Below are 10983 nucleotides of genomic sequence, written 5' to 3' on the forward strand. Positions count from 1 at the left end.
GTTCTTGATGCACTACGCTGGCCTGGTCCTCCAAACGGAAAATCTGGCTAGATGTCCCACTAAACAAAACACCCTGGCTACAGCCCTGCTGAGAGATGCTGCCTGTGAAGGGTAAACTTCTTCCCCCCCCCCACTTCTTCTTTTGCAACAGAAAGCCGTTTCATCTCCGACTGTCTCCCGACTTACCGACACAACCCGCTTCACCGGTTCTCACAAAGAGCGGTTTGACCCCACTGGGAAAGGGAAGGGCAAGGCTGGTCGGGAAGATCTGGTCGACACCTCCGGCTACGTCTCGGGGTACAAGCACGCGGGCACGTACAGCCAGAAGGTCCAGGGAAGCAAGTAAGCATTGGAGTCGGGGAGAGAGAGAGCGGCTGCACCCGGGATGGTCACCTAGATGAGCCCCTGCGCGTTGAGTCGGAAGGGACTGTCGGACAGCTTGCATTTGCAGGGGACCCAACTGATCATCAACATCTACTGAGACTCTTGCAGCGACGCACCACTTCGTTACATTCCTTGTGCTTGTGTGAGTAAAGGAAAGGGCACGGCGAGGAACGGCGCTGATGTCGCTCGGCGAGAAACCGGACCCAAGGCTTTCATACCATGCCTCGCTCATGCCGGTAGCAGATCGCAAACATTCCTCTATGCCTCATTTCTCTGTCCTGCTCTTTTGGCCACCGTGTCAAACCTCTCTCCCATAAATGGCAAAAAAGGAACGGAGGCTTTTAGTCCAAGCTACACCTGCCAGCAGCTTTTCCGGGAAGCACCCAAACCACTCCATTTGATTATTTATTGTTCAGCGATGTGTATTATGGGGGGGGGGGGGGGGGGGAATTCTACCATCGGAGATGGAAATTCAGCCTTCTATGAAACAGCTTGTTGGTTTTTTTTAAAGGTGCTATTCTAGAAAAAAGTGTGTCCATCCCGTTTGAGAACAAGAGCACCCAGCTGCCAAGTGTGTGTAGTATATATATATATATATTCTTTAACTTCTTTCATACTAGAACTCTAAGGTCTCAGGTTATGCTTGTTCTCAGAGAGAGGGGAGGAATTCCAGCCCTTGTTACTGACCTCCAGAGGTGGAATTCTAGCAGGAGCTCCTTTGCATATTAGGCCACACAACCCCTGATGTAGCCAGTTTGGTAAAGAGCCAGTTTGGTGTGTAGTGGTTAAGTGCGCAGAACTCTTATCTGGGAGAACCGGGTTTGATTCCCCCGCTCCTCCACTTGCACCTGCTGGAATGGCCTTGGGTCAGCATAGCATAGCTCACAGAGCTGTCCTTGAAAGGGCAGCTTCTGGGAGAGCTCTCTCAGCCCCACGCACCTCACAGGGTGTCTGTTGTGGGGGAAGATTAAGGAGATTGTGAGCCACTCTGAGACTGATATTCAGAGTGGAGGGTGGGCTATAAATCCAATGTTGTCGTTTTCTTCAGTCCTCCAAGTGCTTACACAAAAGAGCCTTGTAAGCTCTTGGAGGGATTGGCTACATCAGGGGTGTTGTGTGGCCTAATATGCAAAGGAGCTCCTGCTAGAATTCCACCCCTGCTGACCCCTCAAATCCTCCCCTTCCCGAGTGAATGCTTTGTGTGCTGTGGAAGCAATAAGAGGGCATGGGATACTCACAGGAGCTGTGGAGACCACTGCCAGAAGGCCTGTTGAAATCATGCCAGCGGCTTGCAATGTCTAAGCCTGCACTGCCTCAAAACTGGAAGTCTAAAGGCAATGGGGGATGCATTATCGTAAATAACTTTTTACAGTAAAGCCCACCAATTGGATTCCTGTTTAGTCAGGATTTCTGTAGCAAGTGGCACTTTCAGAAGACTACGAATATCCAGAAATTCAGTCGCTTCCACCCAAATTACTGGCCCAAAATATCGACCATTGAAATTCTCTGCTTGATTTGGGTCACCCCTTTAGAAACAACATTTTGATTTCGCAGTGTCAGTCCACAGACATTTCAGTTCCCGCCCCCCCCCCCCCCAAAGGAAAGAAAGTAAATGATTCTCTAATTCACTGCACCAGATATCAGGTATGATTCCAAAGTTAATTTACGGCATGCAAAACACAGATTAAGTTAAAACAGAGAGTTGTTGATTTCCATGCTGCCACTCGCTGCTGGATTTACGTCAGAGTAACTGCCTAGAATTGCACTGCAGTGCTGAATTGTTGCCTTGGGGTATGTCTGTGTATCTGAAATTATACATTGCCAAAAAGGAGGCAACATATCGGCATACCATATAGCGAGAACTCTTTAACTTGTGGGGTGATCGTTACATCTCTGGTTCTTATAGAATACATTATACACCATTATATCGATGGTATCCTTCTGAGGTCGGTAAAATGAGTCCCCAGCTTACTGGGAGTAAAGTGTAGATGACTGGGGAAGGCAGTGGCAAACCACCCCGTAAAATGTCTGCCAAAAAAAATTCGTGATGTGATGTCACCCCATGGGTCGGTTAACGACTCGGTGCTTGCACGGGGGACTAGCGTTACCTTTTATTGATGGTATATCCAGAAAAATAATGGCTGAGATTTTAGATGTCTGCCAGCAGTTGAGCACACTCAGTTTCCTTCCTTTTAGAACCAAGTTTGGGCATTCTGTTTATTAGCCTTTATTACCTTTTGGCTCATTTCATTGCCTATAAGCAGACAGAGTGTTCCCAGTCAATGTACCCTCTAAGCTGCAGAGTCTTGTGAGCAAAAATTCTGCTTTTTGAGCTACTGGTATCAAACTTGTGAGCTACTGGCATTATAGTTGTGAGCTACTGCACAAATTATTGTGCTCTGGGGTCAGTTTTTCTGAGCGAAGACAAAAATGTGTGAGCTGGAGGCTAAAAATCTGTGAGCTAGCTCACGCTAACTCGGCTTAGAGGGAACACTGCTTCCAATGCTCTGACTGTTTCGTTCACATTGCCTTTTCACCAGCCTTCATCCCGAGACTGAGCTGGCCCGCCTTTCCCTCTAAAGCTGCTCTTTTCCCAGTGGTTCATGGAGGCTTCTAGTCCAGGGGGTGGCCCCAAGTCCTTCAGTCTGCACTTCAGAAGGGGGATCCAAGAAGAATAATCTGCCTGAAGTTAAGTACCGCCTTTATGGGCTTTGGAACGTTGTGTTTGAAATGTCAGGACACAGCAAAGGGAAATCTGAACAACCCTGGGGAACATTCTTGCAAGGTAGCAGCTTTGGTGGTTACCGGAGAGGGTTCTTGAGCAATTCCAGGACTCCTGACGTTGCAGTGTTTATCCTGCCAAGGCCCACTCACCTGCTTTATTGGAACAGCTTGTTGCATTTAACTCCAGTTGATATTTGCCAGCTGTGTGCCAATTGTATTGAGTATGGGCCACAGCAAGGGTGGAATTCTAGCAGGAGCTCCTTTGCATATTAGGCCATACCCCTTGATGTAGCCAATCAAGGCTCTTTTTTGGAAGCTCTTGGAGGACTGGCTACATCAGGGAGTGTGGCCTAATATGCAAAGGAGCTCCTGCTAGAATTCCACCCCTGGGCGACAGCAAGGCTTTGTGCTTTGATGGAGTAATAGGCACCATGGAGTGGAATTGTTCCCATTGGGTGCCCCTAAAGTGTGGGTAGATTTACAGGGTGGGGAGGGATCATTGTTTAAACACTGAACAGAAACTTCAGAATTGCCCTGTCGAAGTGGGCTTCAGCCCTTGAGCTGACTATATTGGCTTCCTGTGCCTGTCAGTGTCCATTTTTGTCTGAGGACTTAATTGCTGTTTGCTCAAATGTTTGTGCACCGGAGGGAGGAGCTTAAAGGACCCAAGCAAGGCAGCGCCACCGCTGTGTTTTGCTCGTGTCATAGGGTTGGCACTGCTGGAAGCGATACTCCCTCTGAGCTGTGGAGTCTTGTGGGCAAAAATTCTACTTGGTGAGCTGTGAGCTCCTGCATAAATTAACTTGCTCTGAGGTCATCCTTCCTGAGCTAAGACAAAACTGTGTGAGCTGGAGGCTAAATATCTGTGAGCTAGCTCACGCTAACTCAGCTTAGAGGGAACACTGTGTAGACGGTGTTGGTGGAGTGATCTCTTTCCTCCCCTTCCTCGAGCGATCTTCTCTTTGGCCCATAGCTTTCCTGAGGACTAGGAGTTGCACAAGCAAAATAAATGGGATCTTGCTCCTCCTTTCGTGAACTGCTTGCGTCAACAGAAGGGCGTGTGTGTGAGTGTGTGTGATTTTACTTGATTTCCCCCTTTGTCCCTGTGGTACCTTCTGCTCAGAAGGCTTCCCTGGTCCTTGGAATTTTCAGCCAGTGGCTCAAGGGAGGAGAAGGTTGGGAGGGTTCTGACCTTCCATGAACACCCAGCAGAGCCAACCTTTAGTCTCGACAGAAACTTTGACAGAAAGCAAGTCAACGGCAGGGCTCTCACCAGCCAATGGAAGTCCAGGCCCCAACACCCAGTGGTCTAGAGCGAGCAAGAACTACTGGCAACGTCCTTGTAATCAATGCATTCATTCGTATTTTTATTTCTTTCAACGTCTGTAAAAGATAGAGAGGCTGCCTCTAAAGAGAGAAGGCGGCAGCTAGGAAGAGAGTAACTTGGCTAGATCTTTTTCTTTTAAAAATAAATTATTGAAAAATCACCAACAAAAATACAGCAATACCCATAGAGCTCACCGGAAACAATGCCCGTCGCAACTGAATCGATGCCACAGCAGTCAGCACCTGAAAAGGTAAACCTTCCATTATTTGCCAGATCTTTTTGTAGGCAGATGCAGTCGGCAGTGAGAAAAAACATGCGCTTCAGACCCCTGATGACCAATCCTGTCTCTAGAATGCCACAGCCTAAGTTAGTGCCCCACTGGTGGTGGTGGCTGCCCCCCTCAAAAAAGCGAAGGCATGGGCACACTGCAGTTTAGGTCAGGAATATGGTAGAATTGTCTTCCTCCAGTCCATTCATCCAAGTCACTGTCTTATTTGACCTTGGGATATTTTGCCTTTCTCTACTGCCTTCCCCTGATGCTTCTCTTTAAATGAGTGTCCGGGCACAAAACATCCTTGTCAATACACAATATGGCTACTTCTATCTTCTCTGTTACCATCAGCGCCCCTCCCCCTTTAAACTTGCACTAAGGGGGAAAATGTGAAGCGGTTCTGCAAATGTGAATACAGTAGAGATCAATTATCTGTAGATTTTTTTTTAAAAAAAAGCTATTTTACAACAGTAATATGTTTACAGCTTTCCTCGCTGATTTAATAAAATCACTTTAAGCACACCATGTTTTTTACTGTACGTGAAATGTAATGCACTCCCGTCCACAGTATTTCACTTTTTCTTTCTTTTTTTTACAGTCAAGCATGTTGTATTTACAGTGCTTATAGCACACCCGCGTGGAGTGCCATGCTCACAGGGAATGTCTCTGCTCTTTTTTGTGACCTGGAAGACATAGCCTTTGTCTGAACACAAGGCATTCCACCACTGAGAAATTAGTAGGGACAGTCCCGGAGTGTGGAACCCCAGTGAGTTTTTGACTGTGCCTCTGAGTATCTTTGAATTCATTGCCATGTAGATTCTGGAGCCGCGGCCAGCTGTTCTGCTTCCTTACTGGTGAACTCTGGTAGGGCACGAGTGTATAGGACTGAAGACCTTACTGTCCTTCCAAAAATATTTCCAATTTGTACAGTTTCCCTACAATTTGTTTTTGAGATACTACGTCTAGAACAAGATATGTACCTTGGAGCCCGTGGGCTGCTTGCAGCCTGCAAGAATGCATCTAGCAGCTCAGCTGTGGTCGGAAGGAAAGCCAGGGAGGACATTTTTTAGAGGAAGAGGTTTGGCAGGCTGGATTTGGCTGAGAACCCTTCCTTGGCTAACTGAGACCCATTCCCCACTAGCCTTACGCCGCTCTCACGCTCCTCTTCTCCACGGAGCTTCTGTCGGATTTCAAACTATCTGCCCCCGGGGCTGCAACTCCCTCCGCCTCTTTTGCGCAGCAATCAAGATCCTCTAAAAACCGGTTTCTGTTTGCCGCGCGAAAAAGGCGAAGCGAGTTGCAGCCCCGGGACAGATAGTGTGAAATCAGACGGAAGCCCTGCAGAGAAGAGGAGCGTGAAAGCAGCATAAGGCTAGTGGGGAATCGGTCTGAGGCTTCCACAAGTATGTGACTGAAGCGGCCTTATACGAGCCAGACTGTTAGTCCAACAGCCCCGGTATTGCCTACTCTGGCTGGCAGTGGCTGACCGGAGCTTTCCGAGAGAGGACTTTCCCCGTCCTGCAGAACAGGATCCTTTTTGCAAGTGGAGGCTAAGAACTTAAACTGGGCCCTTCCACATGCAAGGCAGGCGCTCTGCATGTGGATTAGGGTTCCCTGCTGTACAAATCGCATTTTAAACAGGTTTTCCTCCACATGAGATCATTTCAGAAACGACTTTGATGTTCAGCTCTGATTTCTTTTCTCAGTTTCTGCTTTTTGCGGAGAGTGGCGTTTTGTATCGTCTAAGAGAATACGAAGATTTCATTTCCTTTTGTCAGGGTATCGTTAAAACATCCAGAGTCTCTTTCCTATCTCCCTTGTGTCTTGTTTCAAAGTGATCGACACCTCATGGTGAAGTGGGCGCAACTCCAAAGGGCATTTCTGTGCATCGTCGTCTTTGTACTTGTGTTACGAGTGCGTTCTGCCCTTGTGGATCTGAAGAGCAACTGCCTCGACCTTTGTGATCCAGAGGGAATTAGAATGCGTTGGCAGTCGGCGTGTGGTCGTGCATGTGCTTCAGCCCTTGCATGAGTTTGGCATGAAGCTCCTCCGTTCTGTAAACGTGGCTCGCACTTCTTCTAAGCATTGTGAAACGTGACTAACCAGTTAGTAGTGATTAACTGAAAAGTAATCTTGTCAGTGCGTGAGTGTGTGCTACTAGTATTTCCCTTATACGGGTGCTAATCCAAAAATACTGCCTGATAAAGCATAGCCGCATCCACGTGGCTTGCCGTAGCTCTGACTTCTCCGGGTTTACCGTGCCAGGAAAGGGTAGCAGTAGCAACCAGGCCTTGACCTGCTCAGGCTAGCCGGATCTCGCCAGATCTTGGAAGCTAAGCAGGGTTGGGCCTGGTTAGTCCTTGGTTGGGAGACCAGCAAGGAAGTCCAGGGTTGATCTGTGAAGGCAGGTGTTGGTGAACCTCCTCTGAGAGCCAGTGTGGTGTAGTGGTGAAGTGTGCGGACTCTTCTCTGGGAGAACCGGGTTTGATTCCCCTCTCCTCCACTTGCACCTGCTGGAATGGCCTTGGGTCAGCCAGAGCTCTGGCAGAGGTTGTCCTTGAAAGAGCAGCTGCTGGGAGAGCCCTCTCCAGCCCCACCCACCTCACAGGGTGTCTGTTGTGGGGGGAGAAGAGATAGGAGATTGTAAGCTGCTCTGAGTCTCTGATTCAGAGAGAAGGGCGGGATATAAATCTGCAGTCTTCTTCTTCTGTCCATCTCTTGCCTTGGAAACCCTATGGCTTTGCCGTAAATCAGCTCTAACTTGACTGTGCTTTCTTCCGCTGACTACAAGTGTGGTAATGTAGGAAGCAACCTTGCATGGATCTCCAGCTCTCTGTGGGTCTCCAAGTCCAGTGCCTCTGACCCACTGTTTTTTTTCTACCACGTATGACAGTTTGGGAGGCGGAATGGAAGCTGTGGTTGGGTAAGAACATGAGACAAGCATTTCAAGATGCATGTGTCTGTTTTCCTGAGGCGGGGTGTGACATTTTGTGTGGGGAAGAATGAGCTGTTCACTCGCGAGGCATGCGGCTTGCATGCAAGGAGGTGCGAGTTGAGTTCTGCTCCCACAGCAAGCCTTTCACAGCACGGCCCCTGGGGGGGAGGGTTAGGGAGCGCTCACCAGGCATGTGATGTATTAGGAGACCAGCAGCTAGGGAAAGGGACTTGGCAGAAGTTGAAGACCTGCTCCTTCCCACTTGTGTCTCATTGGATCCAAGACTGGCTTCCAACTTTGTTCAACATCAGGCAGCCAGCTGTTGCATATAGCCAACTGTCAACCGTTTTGTCCCAGGAATCATGCAAGCATTTGCCAAAAAAAAAAGTAGACATTCTAAGCCATCTGGACCCTTGGGTTTGGTCAAAGAACACAAATGTCAGCATTATTTCTGAGTTCGGGGCATGGGGGTGTCTTACTAAATATCCAAGTCATGTTGTGTTTGAAGGAATGGGTTAAAGCAGTCCTGCTACTTACGGAGAGAGCTGCACCTTCCCACCTTGGGCCCATTGGCATGTTTGGGACACCAAAACTGGCATTCTGTAATTTACATCCAAATCAATGCCCGTTACGTAAACAGCAATATTTGCAAGTTGCTCAACTGGGCATCACTTGCCCATTTCAAAGCACAGGCTGGGTAACAACAGAGCAATAGAGTCTAAACAACAGAATGGAGATCTGGATTGTTGCTGGTTGGGTGCATATAATCTGAAGTTGGTTAACTGTGCACTGGATTGTACATCCCACTATTGGTCCCCCCCCCCTGTGTTTTGAATGCCAAATATTCTCAAAACCTATTGTATGTGCAGGGCTTGTATACTTGCAACAGCCAAAGTGCGTGTTTTACATCGCACTAGAACAAGGGTCCCCAACGTGGTGCCCATGGGTGCCTTGGTACCAGCCAACACCTATTTTGGCACCCATCAGGGATTTTTAGAAATGGGGCTTTTGCCCAACATGGCTTCTGATTGGCTGTGCCAGTTTATAAAAATGTTGCTTTGGCAGCAGCTTCCACCACAGCACAAGAATCTTCGCTGTGTGACTGAAGGAAGCTGCGGCTGCCATTTTGTGGCTGGCTCAGCTTTCTGCAGCAGCTGTTTTGTGGCTGTGCGCGCTATGTTGTGTCCAAATTCCAAAGTTGACCACAGGCTCAAAAAGGTTAGGGACTCTGTACCAGAAAGACAAAAACATTTGCAATATCTCTACAGCGCATGGAAGACTAGTGCTATAATCATTATGGCAGATGATATTTCAGTGTTCACCCCACATCTTTCCCTCCCAAGCTGGTGTCTTTAATTTAGTCATGCAGACCCCATCCTTCTAAGGGTTGAATATGCAAACCGTGCTCTGCTCATGCAGTACTTAGAAGGGGGCTGTGACAGATTGAACTTTTTAAAAGCTTAGAAGTGCGGTACAGACAGCTGAAGGGATGTGAAGGGTTTACAGAAACAGAGGGCCTTGAGTGACAGGCTACTCCAAACAATCTGATTGATTAGATCAGCTGAGCAGAAAAAGTCTGGAGAGACCTTGATGCTGAGGAGAAGTGTGTGAGATTCCTGCCTTGACCAAAGAATTCAGCCTTAGCTGAGAGCAGTTGAATACAAGACAGAGAGTTAGGAGAAAGTTTGGCAAGGAAGCTTGGGAAGTAGGATAAGACTCCCATTCAAGCCAAGGAAAGGGGACAGATCTAGAGAGAGAGAGAATTTCTGTATCCATCAAACAGGGATAATTAACTCTGAAGAGTAGAGAGATCCCTGGTCTGTTGTGGCTAGAAACTATAGTAACCTTAACAGTCAGTTAAAAACTCAAGACGAGTCCTGGTGGTATTTCAGGAGAAGGGGCTTTGGGTACTGGAAAGAGGGCATTAGCCTTGTGGAAACCAAAAAAAGGTCAGCGAATACTCAAAGAAAGTGTGCAGGAGTGTTTGGGAAAACACTGGAACCAAAGCCTCTCAAGATAAAGATTTTAAGTAACTCTGAATAGCTTAAGAAACTCTCATTAGCCTGACATACAGGAACTAAAGTTTGAACATGTATTGATTTTACCTCAGAAATTTCAACTCACCTGTCTTAAGTGCCATTTTCAGCAGTTTAAGGGCAATCCTGACCCTTCCCTCAGGTCTCTGAGCTGAGCCAGCAGTGAAATGTCATCCTGCGATAGGGTGGGGCAGCCAGAGTTCTGCAGGGAAAAAGAAAACAGACCAAGAGGGCTGCGCAGGCAGAAAGGGAAAGAAAAATGGAGAGAAAATCTGTCCTCTATGGGAGGGAAGTGGATGGGGTCATCATAGGGACAAAGAATATTTCCATTTGTAGCAATCCTGCCTTGCCTCCAAGGCTTGCTTAAGTCCTGCCTTGTCTTCAGGGCTTTGACCCACTTCTCATGCAAATTCAAGTGGTTGTCAGTCAATCAGATTCCATGGAACTCCTCTGGATGTGAGGAGTCTAAGAAGAGTGCAGAAAAAAAACATTACTTTTGGACAGGGATTTGATGGCTCTGGAAAAGAGCATCAGTTTAGCCAGGCTTAAATTTGCCTTTTTAGTTAGGGTCTGGGGGTCAGCTTAGGGAAGAAAACTTATTTTAGTGATACAAATAAGCATCCTGTTAAAGGCTCATCATTCCTAACTCCTCGTGCATGTAGGTTCTGTGGTGAGGTGCTCTGTGTGAGAAAAGAGCATCCTTGAACCTGCTGAGGTGCCCCTGTCCAGAGAGAGGGGAATCCCCTCAGGGACGATTTACTGTAATTGAGAGCCAGCTTCACTTTATATATCTAAGTTATCCACAAATCATATTTACCTTATTAAATACTTTGTGTCATTAAATAAACCTTTGTTGTTCATCTCCCATCTGTGTTTTGTCAAGTCAAAAATCTACGAACCCGCGGACTCTGTTTACCTCACATAGAACTACAGCCTTAGTCTAGTCAAATAATGGGAGCACATAATACACATTGTCTTTATTTTAAAACATGTGTTCCCCTTTTTATTGAATTCTGGGAGGTTGGGGAATCTACAGGAGAGGCCAGAATTGGGCACTGATTATTCTTCAGAATGCGATTGCCTCAGATGCCCCCACCCCTTAGCCACCACAATAAAAGTGGAGACGTTAATGTGATTCAGTCCTGACTGACAGAACAAGGCCTGAAGTGGGTAAAATAAACATCACAAAGTCAGGAGAAAATCCTGACAGAAAATTAAGGTGATAATAAAATAAGGCTATTAATCACTTTATTTTTACTGGGGAGCTTGATACTGGAGCTCCACCAAAAAACTTGGTGAAAAGGAG

General features: G+C 47.3%; 1 protein-coding gene across 1 annotated transcript in view; it reads left to right on the forward strand.

Moving 5' to 3' along the window:
* Window positions 1-964, forward strand: part of TPPP (tubulin polymerization promoting protein) — a 64232-nt gene extending 63268 nt beyond the window's left edge. Inside the window, exon 3 of the mRNA XM_060248308.1 lies at window positions 152-964. Coding sequence (XP_060104291.1) covers window positions 152-346 — 195 coding nt within the window. The 3' untranslated portion in view covers window positions 347-964. The remainder of the gene's footprint in view (window positions 1-151) is intronic.
* The last annotated feature ends 10019 nt before the right edge of the window (window positions 965-10983 follow it).

The sequence above is a fragment of the Heteronotia binoei genome, chromosome 10 (assembly GCF_032191835.1).
Source record: "Heteronotia binoei isolate CCM8104 ecotype False Entrance Well chromosome 10, APGP_CSIRO_Hbin_v1, whole genome shotgun sequence".
Taxonomy (NCBI): Eukaryota; Metazoa; Chordata; class Lepidosauria; order Squamata; family Gekkonidae; genus Heteronotia; species Heteronotia binoei.